Here is an 18,370-nt window from a genome sequence, read left to right on the forward strand (position 1 = left end):
TATAAAATTACAATTTTTACTGTACATTATGTTTCGACTATACTTCTTGATATTTCTGAATTAATTAACAGACAAATAGGAATTCATTTATTTCAAATCTAAGAAATGTTTGGTTAGTGTAATAGATATCTATGGTGATAACTACTTTAATTTCTTAAAACTTCAGTTTGGTTCAACATTTACATTAATATAAAACTATTAAATAAATATATATAAAATAATTGCACTGTGTACGCTCTAATCAGGGGCTGAATTCTTCTTATTTTCCCGACTATATCGCAACTTACTTAATCTTAACCATTCACTTGCAACGGATTCAAATTCGCTGTCATCCACCCCTTTGGTTCGCATAATACCTGTAAGTCAGGAAAATTGTTATTATTACAAATTACTTTATCAGTTATTACGGTAAGTCAAAGAAATAATTAAAAATGCTAATAATTCTTACCTTTTAAAATACGTATACATTTTAAATTCGAAACACGAATATTCCCTCCGCGTCCGCACCAAGAACATTTAATCCCAAATTGATTGGTGAATAAATGGGCCATACATCGTTGCACTACATTTTTATTATTCTTTCCTCCAATAAGTTTCATAAAATCGACCTTAAACGAATTCAACTAATCAGAATAAATGCTTTACCTCGTTGATTTTAACAAATTAATAATGCATTTAATATTGTATTACAAAAAGTTTTCTTACAAAACTCGCTTTATTTTCATCTAATTCGATGATATTATCAAAAGCTTTCAAATTTTCCAGTGATTCTAAAGGTAATATATCATCGAATACATTCGTAGTATTCGTAGATTGTACGAGGCGTCTTTCTAAGTTTTTCAACCTTTTATCAATACTTCTGACATACTGGAGCGACTCCACAGATATCTGTACTAATTTATCTGTATTCGATTAAAAAATTATTTGAATTTTAATTATACAATTTTCATAAAGTATATTATAAAGATAATGTAAGGTTCATACCAATGTCGGGAGCTGTAACTATTGAAGTTATGGAAGTAACTTGAGGTGGATTAGATGTAATTGGTAAACCTGAAATAAAAAACTATTATATGTCTATTGAACACAATTTAAAACTAAATTATACAATATATATGTATTTATTCTGAAATAATAAATAGAATTTTTTAACCCTTTCGGCTCGGCTGCTCTATGCCAGATGTACATTGTATAAATGTATCAATTTTTCGCAAAATAAAACGTCAATTAAAAGGAAAAATGCTCGTCTTCAAAGGACCAAAGTATTATGGTAGCAATAGTAAGTTTGATTAAATAAACTAATATTTAAAAGGCCTATGCCGCATGGATAATTAAAATAGTATAATACATTGGTCTAATACTATCCTTTTAGAAGGATGCTCGAAGCGAAAATCTAAAATATCACAAAAAATAAAATCCTTACTTTGCGCATTCAAATGATTAACCTCTTCATTGAAATGTAGCTCATCGCTACACGAACTAAATCGTGAAATAATAATGTCTGATTCCTCGTTTTCATTGGTAACAACTGTTCTTGGTTTTTTAGGTGCGACAAGGCATGGCGGAGGAGATACTAAAAAAAACATAATAAATTTTATTAGGAAATAACCAAATCACATTGCTTAAAATTGTATATAGAGCAGTAGTGATATCCAGCAGATATATAGATCTGTTTAGAAAGCATTACATGTCATTATTATTGTTATAAATCCTTAAGTTTTTTCAATCATGTAAGATTCTTAAAATACAATTTTTGTATAATTTAAAAAATATTACCGTCTGTTAAAAGCAAAAGGAACTGCAAAAAAATTACTTCAAATTTTAAATAAAACCTGGCAGGCGTTTTGTTTATTTTATTTGTCGTAAAAAATAACCCTTAGAATTGCATGAGAAAAAGTAACTGCATTAATTTTTGAAGAATACTGCTATTACAAAATTCTTTGGCTTGTAAAATGCTGATGTGAATTTTAGAAGAAATTAGAGAAGGGAAATACTTGTTTGACTTCTTTAAAATATAAAAAAACATTATCATAGTTTTGCTCTGTTGCTTATACAGGATAACATGATTTTCAAAATTATTGAAATCGTTGAATTCAATGAAGCTGATATGAATCAAGAGATCAAAAGTGTGTTAGCTAAAAATTTGTGATAATGATACACATACACACATTTACATTATTGTCAGAAATCAAGTGCTACAATCTAATACAAAAACAGAGTGGTCTACACGTAACTCGATGAATGAGAATAACTTTGAAAATATATATTGATAAAAGAGTTTATATAATAGTTGCATAACTTGATGCGGTACATAAGGTAACACATACATAGTTTTCATAACTCAAGGCGTCAAGTCATGTAAATATTAAGTAAAAATTTTGTTTATCATCAATATGTATTTTTTCCATTATTTTTACTTATGAAGTTACGTCGACCGCCCTGTAAATTATTGATATATTGTAAGAGAATTATGTGATAAAAAGAAAATTACCGATATCTTCATCCAGGCTATCACTTTCTAAGATGTACGAGTCATCAAATTTCTTTTGATGTAGAATTCTTTTTCCCCGACCCTTTGCTTCATCGTTGGAAGTTGAATAATTTGAGTCTTCTGTTTTTTTCGTGCTTTGTCGAAAGTCTCTAAACATTAAAACTTTAGATATATTGTTTAATTAACGTATTGAAAAAAAGAAATTAAACATTTACCACAATAGCATTCAACTTCCACATCATACAAGAGCCAATCTGATTCTGGTGGAACATTTCTTTTTATTAAGAAGTTAACATTTTTGTTTAAGGGCCATTTACATTGTGATCGTTCTTTATTTAGCCATAATGTTGGAATCTCAGAAAAAGTTCCGTCTTCCTTAAACTGTACAACGGCATATTGCAAGTTCATAATTCTGGTCAGTGTATAACTGCTATAATAAGTTGCAGGAAAAAACAGAAATAATACTATAATACATGTACATTGCGTAAAATAAAGTTTACAAAAAAAAATGAGCAATTATTTCAATCGCGCTATATGTTTATGTACTTAATGTAATAACGTAATAATCACACTCGAATTATCATTGGAAAATACACTATCGATTTTTAAACACTTTCGCGAAATTTGTTCAGCTTTTATAAGTATTGTAACGGTATTTCCGTCAGTGTGAGGGGCCACTCACACCACGGGTTTTCCCATTACCTTCGCCCGTCCTTTCCTGTCGGTATCAGGGCGCCAGTTGGTCAGTTGGGTGGCCAACAACCCTACGTTATCAGTTGGGTCCTTCGACCCCATTCTTTATGCATCTCATACGGCCCTGCGGCCATGCATGTGGACAGTAGCGGTAGCCAGGGTCGCTCAGTATGCTAGGTCGTGGAGAGAGGGGAGGGTTCCTTACGGAAGTCCGAGCCTCGCAGACCTGCCTGCTGAGGGGCATACATTTCTTCCTCACCACCCACACACAGGTGGTGGTGAGGAGTGCGGGAACATGCGGTATCAATTGCCAAAGCTTAGAGTTTTGCCAGGAGCGGACCACCACGGAGGCAATGTTCACGGCCCGTCCAGCCATAGCGCAAGCCTATGGGATTACGGAGGGCACCGGGACACATTCCAACGGGCTAATTACGCCCCTGCACAACCCACTATGTATTGGCCGGTATCCAGTCGTGACGTACGTGCAGGCTGGCCTATAGCACACGCCTCACGTACGCGAACCGACCCATGGCTGTCTGAGTGCCGCGTCACGCGCTCACCAGCACGCACGGACACATCAGCACAGTCCCATGGTCGCGTTCCGACTGCCTGCTATGGCAGTCTGCGCACGACATTCGCGCAGCCTGCTTGACGCGCGTAACCAGCGTTCAAGCCAGACTCGATGTTCTATTTCCCCTCCTCGTGGGGACTTATAGACACTGTCATTGTTTTAGGACTCCCCGAGGCCGCTTCTCCTTATCTCAGGTTGCCTGGGTTGTTTGGCATGGCCCTGCCTTACTTCTCAGGACAACCTGGACATCGTTTACTGGAGCGCCGGTCTTTTCATCCGGGCCTCTGCCTGTCAACGGGGTCTATCCTTGACGTTAGCTATAATCCATTCGTGAGCCTATCTCACGAGTCGGTAACGTAGGGATTAATAATATCCACTGTTCGGTAGCTTTTATGTTCTTTATTCGGTATCTCGTATACGTAACGGGGAACTACGTTACATACCCCCCTCCGTAACGGAGGTTTCGACCCGAAACCGAAAGCGCCCGAACACGAGTTCGTTTTTCGCTGCCACGCCCAAGCGTGCAGTGATGCACTTCAGTCTGGGTTTACTCTTGCGGTAGCTCAGGCTTGTATGGCTTGATGTCTGCCGTAGACATTTTGCCAGTGACGTTTCCTGCCAAATCAGACAATTCTACAACTGTCTCCGATAACTTCTTCGCAATCATAAACGGTCCACCGAATGGTTTGTTCAGTGCAGCCGATATGTGTTTTGCAGCATCCGAGAGCTGTCGGTTGCGAACTAAGACTAACTCGCCAACCTCATAGTGCTTTTCACGACGACGTAGATTATACGGTCTTGCCTGTCGTTCGTGCGCTTCTTCGAGAGCATACTTGAAAACTGTTCTAAGTGTTTCCAAGCGTTTCATGCGTGCCAACCACTTTTCTGTCGGTTGCTGCATGATTTCGGTATCGCCTTCTAATTCACGTCGCATCGACCTTGCCGATTCTGGTTCTCTACCCAGATTAGCAAATGCAGGTGTAGCTAGCAGTGAACCATGGTAGGCAGTATTAAATGCAAATCTAAATGCATCCAAATGCTGATCCCACTCTCGATGATCAGAATCGAGAAAGGCCCTTATCATCATCTTCAGGCTTCTATTCACCCTTTCGGTGGGGTTTGCCTGGGGATGATATGGAGGTGTCGTGGTTTGCCTCATACCCGTTAATTGTAATAAAGCAGTTATGTCTTTATTTACAAATTCGGTACCATTGTCGGTAACTAAAACTTTTGGTGTACCCCATCTATGAAAAACCAAGTTTTCGATAGCTTCTGCAATCTTTTTGCCGTTAGCGCGTCGAAGTGGAGCTACTTCGATCCATTTTGTGTATAGGTCTTGGATTACCAACACATACGAGAACCCTTGTTTACTTGGCGTCAGTGAGCCCATAATATCTGCTGATATTACAGTCCACGGCTGTTCAACAATTCGACGTCCCATGAAGCCGACGGGAGCTTGTTGTTCTACCTTGCAACGCTGACATTCGTCGCAGTGACTGACGTAAGCCGTTACATCTTTGAACATACCTGACCAGAAGTAATTTATCGAAAGGCGTCAATATGTACGATCGATACCTTGATGGCCGGCTTGCGGTAACTTATGGCATTCTTCGAGCACTTTCTGCCTGTACTCCCTGGGTATCACCAGTTTCCAAGCATCAAGATCTTCGAGCTCAGCATCTGCCAAATCTGAACGTCGTTGATGATACATCAACTCTCCATCTAATTTCCAATCAAGAAATTTTTCTGGCGTTCTTTCGATATCCTTTACGCGCTTTAAATACCACGCATCCTTGGTATCGGCGTAAGACGGTAGCAAAGCATTTAAACTTTCCGGTGCTCTTGACAAAGCATCAGGAACATGATTTAAAGCTCCTTTACGATGTACGATCGTAAAATCGTATTCCATCAAGGCGAGAGCCCAACGAGCAAGTCTTCCAGATGGATCTTTTAAATTATGCAACCATCGGAGACTGCTGTGGTCGGTAATTACAGTGAAGTGGTAACCCTCAAGGTAACATCGAAACTTCCTTATCGACCACACCACTGCCAAGCATTCCTGCTCGGTCACGGTATATTTTCTTTCGGGATCCGTAAGCGCTCTACTCGCGTAGGCGAATACTCTTTCTTGACCTTCGATAACTTGTGTCAAAACAGCACCTAAGCCAACATTGTTAGCATCGGTCTGTAATGCAAACGGGATCGAAAAATCTGGACAGGCAAGCGTTGGCGCGCTTGTTAAACATCCTTTCAGCGCGTCGAATGCTGACTGCTAATTGGCTGTCCATTCCCATGACTGATTTTTCTTTGTCAATTTCGTTAGCGGTTCAGCAACTGTCGCAAATTCTGGAATGAATCTTCTATACCAAGATGCCATTCCCAAGAATCTACGAATTTGCTTTAAATTCTTCGGTATCGGGAACGTGATTACGGCTTCTGTTTTCGCCGAATCCACGCGAAGACCTTGACTGTCTACGATAAATCCGAGATATTTTACTTCCGTTCTACAGAAGAAACTTTTCTCCTTATTTATCGTTAGCTCAGTTTGCCTTAACTTTTCGATAACTTTATCCAACCATAATAAGTGTTCGTCAAATGTTTTGGTGACAATGATAATGTCATCCAAATAGACGAATACATGTGGATAAAATTCGGGACCCAATAATTTATCCAGAGCACGCTGGAATATTGCGGGAGCATTAGTTAATCCATAAGGCATTCGCTTAAATTGAAATAAGCCTCTGCCTGGAACAATAAAAGCCGTGATACCACGTGACTTTTCTGCTAGCGGTACCTGCCAATACGCTTGACTCAAGTCGAGCGTTGTTAAATAATTGGCCTGTCGTAACTCATCTAGGATCGCAGCCATGTTCGGTAATGGGTACGCATCCTTTTTAGTTACAGCGTTAACGCGCCGGAGATCCACACAAAAGCGGAGCTTGCCATTGGCTTTCTTCGCCATGACTACCGGGCTCGCCCAATCACTTTGCGACGGTTCGATAATGCCATTGGTTAGCATATCGTCAACCTCTTGCCACATAGCTTGGCGGATTTTATCCGTGCACCTATGAGCTCGCTGTCTGATTGGCTCGTGATCTTGCACGTCAATTATGACTGCCGGTAACTTTGAAATTCCAGGTTTTCCAGAAATGGGGGGCAGTTTAATTTCTAGAAACTCTTGTAATTTCTTAGCGTTATCATTATCGGGAACCATTAAGCCGTTATTCACCACTACACAGTTTAGTGATTCGGCATTCGAGAACCAATGTTTATTTTGAGGTTTTTCCTTGTAAGCCCATTCCCCCGTGGAGAAGTCCACGACAACATGAGCATCTTGAAGGAAATCAAGTCCCAAAATAAAATCACTTGATAAAGAAGGCATCCATAGTGTGTCAACTATAGTTGTCTTCCCCTCAAGAAATATCGGGATCTTGGCGGACTCAATTACTTTACATGTGTAATTGTTGCCAACGGTAACTCTTAAGGGTTCTATTTTATTGGCTTGTATACCAATTGAATTAAACAATTCAATGGCTACTTTGCCTGCAAACGTGCGTGAGGCTCCCGAGTCCACCAGCGCACGCAGCTTTTCCCCTTGTACGGTGATCGTGGTGTAGAATGCTAGTTTCCTAGATCTATCGCCAAACGTCGTAATTACTATATCAGTAATATCACCGACCGGTAACTTATCGACCGATTGATCATCGTTCGAATTTTCGGTAGCAACCACTCGAGCGCTTGTGTCCTCTGAGTGTTTGTTTACATTCTCCGTCTCCAACATAACATGTTGGTCTGAGAAGTCGTGGGAGCGATAATTATGGTTAATATTCACACATTGCTGTACTGAATATTCTTCGACATAATTATCCGGGAATATATTATCTTGGTTTTCACCCAAGATTTTCGGTATCATGTTTTTCCGCTCTTGGAGTGTCGTAACATTCTCGGGAAATTTTACTAACTCCTCTTGGCGTTTTTTGAACAGCATTTAGGGCACTCCGCTGTAGAAACCCCTTTGCTGCCACATCGGTAATAGAACATTGTTCTCTGCTCTTTACACGCACTCCAACCGTGTCCAGCTTTCCCGCAATTAAAGCAGGTAGCGCTCAGGCCCGGTTGTTTACGTTTTGAGCCCTGCCGGCTGTTATTGTTGCCAGCTACCTTATCTAACGAAGGTTTCGACTTGGAACTGGTTCCTTGTCGGTTCCTTGTTGATTTAAAGGCTTTCAAATGCTCTTCGTTATCATTCGAATCTTCCGTTGTTGATTCGTCGGTATCAGAGCTGGATGTTTTATCCACTTCTAGGGCACGCACACCGTGTCGCCTAGACTCTCGGGATCTTCCATGACTGCCGGTATACGCCAACTCAGGAACTAAACTTTCCTCAGGTGCGGCAGGTGGACGGTATTTTAATGACGGCCTATAAGCGGCTTCGAAATTGAGCGCCAAACGCTCAAATTCTCGATACGTCATATTTTTGTGTATAGCGATACCTCTTCTATACACCGGTAGCATATTCTTGTGCGCGATAGCGATTCGGCTCCAATCCGATCTTTCTCTGCCTATTTTCCGAATATACGACTGTATAGTCTGCAAATAGGCTCGCACAGATTCGTTAGCACCCTGAGTTCTTGTTAGAAGCTCAGTCTCCAGTTCTTCCTCCCATGTTTGTGATCTGAAATAAGACCTTAAGGCGGACTTAATATCAGACCAGGTTGAGAATTCATTATCCTCAAACCACATCCTCGCCACACCTGTTAGGATGTGGGGAAAGACGTCAACCAGGTCGGAATCTCTTACCCTGAGAAGGTTCAGGACGGCCTCGGTTCGAGAAATAAAACTCTCAACCGCCTCCGTTACATCGCCCGCAAAGGTCAAGTTTGATCTCTGGAGAGATTCGAGAACACGCCAACGGGGCATACAGTCATCCCCTTGGCCGGTAGCTTTTCCAGGTTTTCCCTTCAGGACCCTCGTCCTGTAGGCCCCCTGGAATATCTCAGCCGAAGCATCGTCTGATGTCGGTTGAGATTCGAGATCATCGCTCGGCCTTGTCACTGTCAACAAAGGTTGACCCTGATTGGCCGATGCCGGTAGAGCGGCCGCGGTCTTTCGCGGTCGGCCTCTAGCGCGCTTTTCGGTAGCAGAAGCAGCTGCCACTGCTGCTTCATCGGGAACAGTCTTATTTTTCAGCAGCTTGTCAAAAGCCTGCTGGACTTGAGAAATGAAATCTTGGAAAGACCCTTCCAGTTTTTCCATTCTCTCGTCTAGACTCGAGATCTTCTTCTCCAGGTTTACCTGGGAAGCATCGGTAGCTGTCGGTTCTGCGAACTCATCAGAGTCGCCCGACCCGGTACTCCTTTTCCGTCCCGTGGACTCAGCCATCTACGTATCAATAGTGCGTTGTCGTGTGCTCAGTCCAAGGGTTGTCGCTGGAGTGATCCGGCAAAATTTTGTTTTGCCCCGTTAGCCGTCCATCGGATAGGTTACCCCCACCCGAGCTTTAGACATGCGCAGACGATCTAAGTGATTCTCGTATTCTCACTTATCGCCTCTGCTCGATAACAATCGCCTCTCGATTAATCGAATTTCGATCTAGGCGTTCGATAGCTCTGCTTCCTCTACGGGCCGCTAGATGGCAGCACTAGGATCGAGTTCATCGACCTCTAGTACCGTCGATCACGGCCGACGGCAGCACTTCGACGAATTATTGATTCGTCTTGCCGTCGATTACCGCTAGATGGCAGTACCGGTATCATTTTCCGACAGAGGGTCCACGTGTGGTCTCTGTCTCACCTCGTCCTGAAAACATTGGCCTTTACTGGCTCTAGCTCATCAATTTCTGTTTTTGTTTTGGATGGATAGGAAAAGAATGAAAAGGAAGGAAAATAGGATGGAAATTGATGGGAAATTCACCGAGGTGTACGGTAGCGTGCGGGATCGTACGATTTCTCGTACCGGTAACATTCGATAACTTGCAGGAGGAGTATTTCTAGGGCTCGACTACCTGCGAAACCCTATCCATACAAACGTCCTTACGAGCCGCCTTCGTCTTTAGCGGCTTCAAAGGTTTTTCCTTCGGTGGGGTCACCACCTGGGGAACTCCCTTCAGAGTCGCCTCGGAAGGCCGTGGTTGGGCGTGTACTTTCCCACACTCGGATCTGCGTTTTGCCGCTATCACCTTACGTGGTACGTTCGTACCCGCATTCGCCACGTATGGACCGATTGTCTGCCAATGCGGCCCACAGGCAGGGCAGGTGCGCAACGTTTTCCCGGTGCGCCCACACCCCTTACAGAAAGCATCTGTAATTGGTGTAGGGCATTCGGAAAACCGATGGCCCTTACCCTTGCAATTCCAGCATACACGTATGCCGAAATTGCCGGTAGCGCGCGTGGCCACCGACTTGGAAGGCTTCGCCTTCTTCACCGGTGGTGCCGGAGTCACCTTAGGCGGCAACGGTTGCCTTGCTCCTTTTAGAGGCTTAGCGGACGCCATCGCTGCGTACGACGGCCGCTTCGTCTCCGGAACAGCTACCGCTGTCTCCCGTTGGACCTCCCTAGCCCGCTTACGCTCCACTCGGGAGAGTTTGCGGACCGGGGTGCTCAACCCAGGTGCCTCGGCCACCTCGACCGCTGCCACGACTTCGTGGTAGAGGCCTAGGTCCGCTCGGAAGAGAGCAGCCAGCAACTCCACTAGACTACGTCTAGGAAGACCCTGATTGCTCCCCTCCATAGGCGTCGGGGTTACCGAACGCATCCTGCAGTGTCGCTGTATTAATTCGCTGAGTACATGCGTACCCAGCTCCTCATGCCCAGACTCTACAGGGTGTTTCGCCAACCCCTCGGTAACAGGTGGGCTACCGCCCACCTCGGTAACAGCAACGCAGGTTGCCGCCGAAACGTCAACCTGCGCCACGGGAACAGGTGCGGGATCGGATGCGGGACCCTCTACAGGGCCCGCAGGAGATGGGGATGCCAGAAGGGCATCCTCATCAAAGGGGTCCTGTGCCATAGGCACAGGAGCGACGGGAACGTCGGCGGTTCCGCCGGCAGTCGTGGTCGAGGGCGAGGCGTTCAAGGAAGCCATTGTAATGAGGCGGAGAGAGAGAGAGATCGAGGAAGGCTGAAAGAGAGAGATGGAGAGAACAACAGTTCTGCTGGAATCCAGAGTAGGATGAGGTGTGAGGCGACTTGCCGGCTCGCGGAACGTTAGCGAGGCGTTATCATGTGTTGCCAAATTTCCGATTCTGCGCTTAATTCGGTAATTATATTTGGCAACATCTCGATAGCTGGCTAATTGTGCTGCTCTGACAGTTAGCCGGTCATGCTCCGCCAGGCAGCATGGCTCAGCTCAGCCGGTCGACTTGTTTACCAACAAGCGCTCAGCTGTCACTTGTCAAGTCAAGAAGCCTTTTCGGTAGCGTTAGATTTTAACACGGGCGACTATAATATTAAATTATATTTGCGCCCGTGATTCTCATCCAATTTTCCGTTAGCTTAGCATGGGTTGCTCGAATTCTACGTGAACACGTCAATTCGATCAGGCTATCAATTCTTAAAAGAATTTGATCCCTTTTTCAACCAGATGATCTTTTCATGCTTTTTCAGCGTTTCCGAGCCTCCAGAAAATAGTGGGCCACCTATTCCCTGAAAACTCCAACACTTCCGGTAACTTCTCGGACTTGTGGATTATTCGTTCGCCGAATAATTAATCTATACTCAGAAACCACGTTGGGCGCCATTTGTAACGGTATTTCCGTCAGTGTGAGGGGCCACTCACACCACGGGTTTTCCCATTACCTTCGCCCGTCCTTTCCTGTCGGTATCAGGGCGCCAGTTGGTCAGTTGGGTGGCCAACAACCCTACGTTATCAGTTGGATCCTTCGACCCCATTCTTTATGCATCTCATACGGCCCTGCGGCCATGCATGTGGACGGTAGCGGTAGCCAGGGTCGCTCAGTATGCTAGGTCGTGGAGAGAGGGGAGGGTTCCTTACGGAAGTCCGAGCCTCGCAGACCTGCCTGCTGAGGGGCATACATTTCTTCCTCACCACCCACACACAGGTGGTGGTGAGGAGTGCGGGAACAAGCGGTATCAATTGCCAAAGCTTAGAGTTTTGCCAGGAGCGGACCACCACGGAGGCAATGTTCACGGCCCGTCCAGCCATAGCGCAAGCCTATGGGATTACGGAGGGCACCGGGACACATTCCAACGGGCTAACTACGCCCCTGCACAACCCACTATGCATTGGCCGGTATCCAGTCGTGACGTACGTGCAGGCTGGCCTATAGCACACGCCTCACGTACGCGAACCGACCCATGGCTGTCTGCGTGCCGCGTCACGCGCTCACCAGCACGCACGGACACATCAGCACAGTCCCATGGTCGCGTTCCGACTGACTGCTATGGCAGTCTGCGCACGACATTCGCGCAGCCTGCTTGACGCGCGTAACCAGCGTTCAAGCCAGACTCGATGTTCTATTTCCCCTCCTCGTGGGGACTTATAGACACTGTCATTGTTTTAGGACTCCCCGAGGCCGCTTCTCCTTATCTCAGGTTGCCTGGGTTGTTTGGCATGGCCCTGCCTTACTTCTCAGGACAACCTGGACATCGTTTACTGGAGCGCCGGTCTTTTCATCCGGGCCTCTGCCTGTCAACGGGGTCTATCCTTGACGTTAGCTATAATCCACTCGTGAGCCTATCTCACGAGTCGGTAACGTAGGGATTAATAATATCCACTGTTCGGTAGCTTTTATGTTCTTTATTCGGTATCTCGTATACGTAACGGGGAACTTCTTTACAGTATAAATGGTATATTTGTATCATCCGACAACATATAAATTCCTACGAGCGTTGAGTCGCAAGGTGAAGTGAAATAAGGCTTCATGGGGCTATGCTGTTTGACTCTAAAATACACTGTATTATTATTTTGAAAAATAGCGTGCACTGTAACAATCGTGCCATTTAAAAGACTGCAACAGTTATCAGGAATTTGGGATGATAACGTGTATCCATCAAATTCTACTCTTTTTATTGTGGTTTTATCATAATTATAGTGAATTATTGGATAATGTACAAACTTCTTTTTTGTTGAATTTTCAATCACATTTCGCTCTTCGATAATTCTATTAAAAATTTGCTCTAAAGGCATTCTAGAAGTTTTCAAGCATTTCTTAATTTTGTACATATGGTTTTCAAATTTAAAAGCAGAATAGGATTCGATTGTACCAAATCGTTTAACATCTTCACAAACGTGTAGCAAATTATGCACATTATGTGATAAATGTTCATCACCATAATAACAGCGATATTGTTTAACAAAATATTGAATCAGAGATTGAGCATAATCAACCAAGTGTTTATACTGCTTATCTGCCAAGATTCTTATAGCAACACACAAACAAGTAAAATGTACAAAGAGTTTTTCAGGTAGCACATTTTTCAATATGACTATACCCGTGTATAACAGGAAAAGTTTATGTTCAGTCGCTTTCCACCATTCGAATTCTATTAAATCTCTTGGCCGACGTGCAAACTCTTTACATATAAACACTTTAAGTTTCCTAATATGCTGTTGAGCTTTATCTAAAGAATCCAGATTGAAACGTATGTTCATTGGACCTCTAATCCAAAAACGAAGCATTCTTTTGTTGATACCGAGATAAATAAGATGCATGCAATCTAAAGGAATATCTGCAATCATATCAATATTTAAAGATTCTAAAAGAGTTGGCTGATTTATATATTTTTCAATGTGATGCTCTTCTTGCTGTCTACTTCTAAACGAATGATCAGTTCTTAGTGGGGATTTTTCTTCTAGAAATACTACTTTTTTTCCAATAAACTCTCCTTCTTGTATACATTTGGTGCAGCTAAAGTAACCATTATGACCTTTTATACCACAAACAAGTGACTTAGCAGGAGCATCGCATATTACAGCATTTATTTTAATGTTAATAATAGCTTTATTATAAATCAAACCATTAGAAAGAATAAGTTTAGCCTCGTCAACGAATGGTTTTAAAAAAATATCAACATCTTTCAGTTTACTGTTTGCATGAAATATACTTATAACAAATGGTTTAGTATAAAAATCTGCAACTATTGCTCCCAATATTGGCCAAAACTGACTCCCTGAACTTTTGGCAATAGGTAAACCATCGATATTAATATCTATTTTCAAAGTTGATGGGAGCAATACTTCTGAATAGTGCTCTTTAATTGATAAATTCAAACTATTTCCAAATCCAAAATGAACATATTTTCCAACATTCATTGTGACTATATTTAAAAAGGTATTACGTGGAGTTTCCATCAAACTTCTGCTGTCATTGGGAACTTTCAAATTATTCTTGACAAGAATTTTCAACAAATCATTCACACAGCTCTGACTAACATTGTGTTTAATTACCCAGGACCGTAAGTCATCTTGCAATGAATACTGGGTATTATAATTGTTTTCATTAATATCAGTTTCCTCACATGAACTCTGGAAATCGCAGTTAGTATTATCAGATGAAAATCCTTGAAGATCATAATTATCACGAATATCATACTCTTCTTCAGAAACATTTAAAACTGCATTTAAATTATTATTATTAATATGCGAATGGCCCAATTCTACATGAGAACTGTCAATCTGCATATTATCTTTAAAATTTTTGTTAACCTTTTCATATCCATTTGATCTTATTTCACTACATTTAGATAAAACAATACTACGTTTCCTACGTTGGGATAAGTCTGAAAAATCTTTACGCAACATGTCAAAATGAATTATTTTCATATAATTACTTCTGAAATTTTCAACAACTTATATAAAGCAAACACTGTCTAAAAGTTTCCATTGTTAATGCTTTAACTTGAAAAAAAAGATTATAATAGATTAGCCTTAAAATCTTAATAGTAAATTTCTCTTAAAATAACATCATTATTAAGATAAGTACTCACCAATCAGAAAAAGTAATGGGAAGAAACTCTGTACTATATCTACTATAATATATACTTGGCTGCTATCATCAATCCTAAAAAACAGCGTAGTAAGTCAGAAGGTTTAGTACAATCGTAGGAAGTTAAATAGTTGACCATAAGCATGCGATCCGATCTAGAAATAATGAAGACTTTTATTATTTATTACTTTAACATGCACGAATGTCGGTTATAAATAACCTAGTAAATTCAATACTACAATGCAACATACTGATTGGCTACAATAATGTTATTCTTCCCTATGAATAATAGCAAAATCATCAGCCTTATGATAAACCATCCAAACAGGTGGCCAAAATTATCATGCGTTGAAAACAGTTGAAAAGTTCAATGTCCATGCAATCAGATATTAATACTTAAACATATAAATAGCTTTTAATCAGACTTGATTATGTTCTCATCATTAGAAATTATTATATTCAGTATTATTTCACATTAATGCTGTATTTCCACTATCTACAAGCAATATACTACTGGAAGATATATCCTTTGTTACTTGTTACATTTTTTATTTATGGATCTCTAATATTGCAGTCGTTCAACTGATTTTTAGTTTCAAACTTAATTTCCCTAGACAGTTATGTATCAATTGTCTAACACTTATTATATTACATTAACATTAAAATGGCAATGTATATATGACGTATCATCAATTACAACTGCGCTATATTATATTGTTATGGAAAAAATACAGATCATATATGTAACAAAGAAATATAACTTTCGTTCTCTTTCAGTGCTTTTGGAGTATATCACATATATGTATATGTAATGTAACTTTGAAATATTACATTGTTCTCTTATTGCTCTTCCCGTGTTATGTAACAGTAATGTAATGGTTTGCTGGGCGGTCTTAAAAACTGCATGATGAGGCAGAAAGACGCGAAAATCAGAGTTCAAAGGAACAGGAGACATATGTCCTAACACTTGATACTCCTGTAAGAATTGAGAATAACTTTCAGCTTGTTCTGGAGAGGTTTCCAATCGCCGAAGTATTCGTGTTAAGGTTTTCTCTGCTACCCGAGAGGAAGAACCTAAGCTGTGCTTCTCGATGTCGGATCGAAAAGGTAAAGCAACGACAAAACGACCTGAAGAGGTGCGTGATACCGTGTTCACAAAATGTTGTTCACAGAGAGAGTCCTCTGTGGACATGGGTTTGACTTCAGGGACTTCTTCCAGTTCCCAGAAGTCGCGAAGAGTTTTTTCTACCTCAAAGCAATGATGCACCGTGACACTATGAGAGCGACCATTCTTGGGTACGACCCCCGAAACGATCCACCCGAAAATAGTCCGCTGAGCAAGCAACGTATGATCAGGAGAATGCATGTACGGGCCTTCCATCAATGCTGCAAGATAGTCTGCACCAATGAGCACATCAATTGGAGCCCTGGTTGAAGCGAAGTTATCAGCCAGATCAATTTTGCTAAGTGCTGGAAAGGACGACGGAGAATAAGTCGGAGGCATATACTGAGTAATCCTTGGTAAGATCAATGCAGTTACGTCCAACGAGACACCGTGTCGTGATAGAGAATGAAGCGTAATCTGTACCTCTGCTCGAACGTTTTGAGCCGAATTCAGAGAGACGCCATGAATGGTTGCGTTGACACGTTTTCGTGATACCCGTAGTTGCTGAGCTAGATTTTCCGAAATAAAGGAAGTTTCGGAGCCCGTGTCAACTAAACCGCGGACTATAATACGAGAACCGTCATGAGCGTCGATTCTGGCAGAAAAGGTGGCCAATAGCACTGATCGGGTGTCGGAAACACTAAGATGTGTTGTAGTATTCGAGTTAGAGGGTTCTGGCTCGGAGGAGGAGTTGACCGCGGGGGTAAACCCCCGTGCCTTGCTCCCCCCAGTGCCAGATTTGTCAAAATGCAATAAAGTATGATGCATTTTACTACATTTCCTGCATCGTGACGAAGAAGAACAATTGGAGCAACTATGCCCGGGCCTCAGACAGTTGATGCAAAGATTCTGTGAAAATGCGAACTTTGATCGGGCCTGAGGGGTCAATGCAAGGTAGTCCTTGCACTGATACAAGAGATGGTTACTACCACAGTGAGTGCAACCGGTACTATTCACGCTAGTAGCGTGTGACTTCAAGGATCTCCCCGATTCCTTCTTGGAAGTCTTAGGTTTGTTACCTAATGATTGCAAGGAGTTAATATGACGCGGTAGAAACTTAGAGAATTGAATGAACGTGGGATAATCCTTGCTGCTTCCCAGATACATTTCCCAGGCTAAACGAAGGGTGTCATCCAGTTTGTTCTTCAGCGAATGAACAATTATGGGATCCCATTGATCGACGCCGTATCCCATAGTTTTAAGGGCGTTGAGAGCAACCGTAACTGAGTCCCTAACTTCTTTCAGAACCTTAAAATTGTCACCCCGAAGCGTGGGTACTTGCGAGATTTGATCTTAGAACGTATCCCTGATCATCCGTTTGTCAGTGTACCGAGCTACCAGAGTGTCCCATGCTATCTCATAGTTCTCGGAAGTGATAACTAAAGATTTAATGACCGTAGCTGCTTCTCCTTGCAAACAGGATTTTAGATAATGGAACTTGTCCCGACCCGAGACATACACTTTGTCGTGAACAATGGAACAGAACGTCTCATAAAAGTTGTTCCATTCTAAATAATCCCCGGAAAACTTCGGTGAATCAATAACTGGAAGCCTAATGTGGTTTATTTCGCCTGAAGGCGCGGTGGGACCTGATGCCGACATGCCCTGATTGGGTCGAAGTTCATCTAGATGTCCTAGGATGAATTCTTCCGCGTCACTATGGGCATCAAAGGCCGCTTGATACCAACTATCGGTTATGTACTCCATTTTAGCTAATTCGGCCGGTTTAGTGTGAGTAGTGATCTTAACGTGAGTTTTATGCAACACGTTAAGCCACTTCTCTAAGGCTGCTAGCCTATCCTCCAAGAAGGGAAGGGTGAAATTGTGCACTCCACGCTTCTTGATGTTAACGACCAACCGAACGAATTCATCCCGAATCATGGGCACGTAATTGATTGCTCCTAATAATTCCCTTGCGCTAGCCATTTTGAAACTCTATTCCAGAACAAACCACAATCCAAAACACAGCCCGGAATGCCCACTCAGGAACACTGATGCACTTCGAACGTTTTTTGCCGGATATCCGGCTCGAAGGACCAAAAATTTGTGCGAAACAATGTCCCAAGTTGGCTCCGTACCTGTGGTCAGAAGGGAAGGTCTTATTCTAGAATAAAATATTCAAAGCCAGAGATAAGAGGTAAAAGCAGTTTTTATTTAAATAAATAAAATGTACAAAAATATATTTACAAAAGAACCGCTAGACTAATGATCGACTTTCTAGGGAATTTGCTCTCGTCAACTTCTAGGGAATTTCGGTCTACGAAGATTCCCTAGAACCCCAGAAAACAGAATTCCCCAGAAAGGAACGCGGACTTAGAGGCTCCCGGACTGGGCCATTTTCCCTGGAGTATTCCCCAGTAAAATCCCCAGCCACGGGAGGAAGCGAAATAGGAGAAGTGGTTTTCAGGGAAGGGGAAGTCCCCTTACCCCTCGGCCTACTTCTCCTAGAGCTATAGTGGCTCCGAGCCACCCCAACCCCTAGGGTGAATGCTACCCCTCCCGCT

The 18,370-nt window shown here is 42.4% G+C and overlaps 1 protein-coding gene across 1 annotated transcript; it reads right to left on the reverse strand.

The window, feature by feature from the left end:
• Nucleotides 1-17,159: 17,159 nt before the first annotated feature.
• LOC136777305 (uncharacterized) lies at nt 17,160-17,792 on the reverse strand. The gene has a single exon (XM_066733471.1). It carries the CDS (start codon nt 17,790-17,792, stop codon nt 17,160-17,162), a length of 633 nt encoding a protein of 210 aa, XP_066589568.1.
• Nucleotides 17,793-18,370: the final 578 nt, after the last annotated feature.

Source organism: Prorops nasuta, unplaced genomic scaffold (assembly GCF_024137725.1).
Source record: "Prorops nasuta isolate Cenicafe-Biocafe unplaced genomic scaffold, Cenicafe_Pnas_1.2 PNAS00011, whole genome shotgun sequence".
Lineage (NCBI taxonomy): Eukaryota > Metazoa > Arthropoda > Insecta > Hymenoptera > Bethylidae > Prorops > Prorops nasuta.

Coding starts and splice junctions, on each gene's coding strand:
- LOC136777305 (XM_066733471.1), bottom strand. CDS start 17,792: ATGGCTAGCGCAAGGGAATTATTAGGAGCAATCAATTACGTGCCCATG.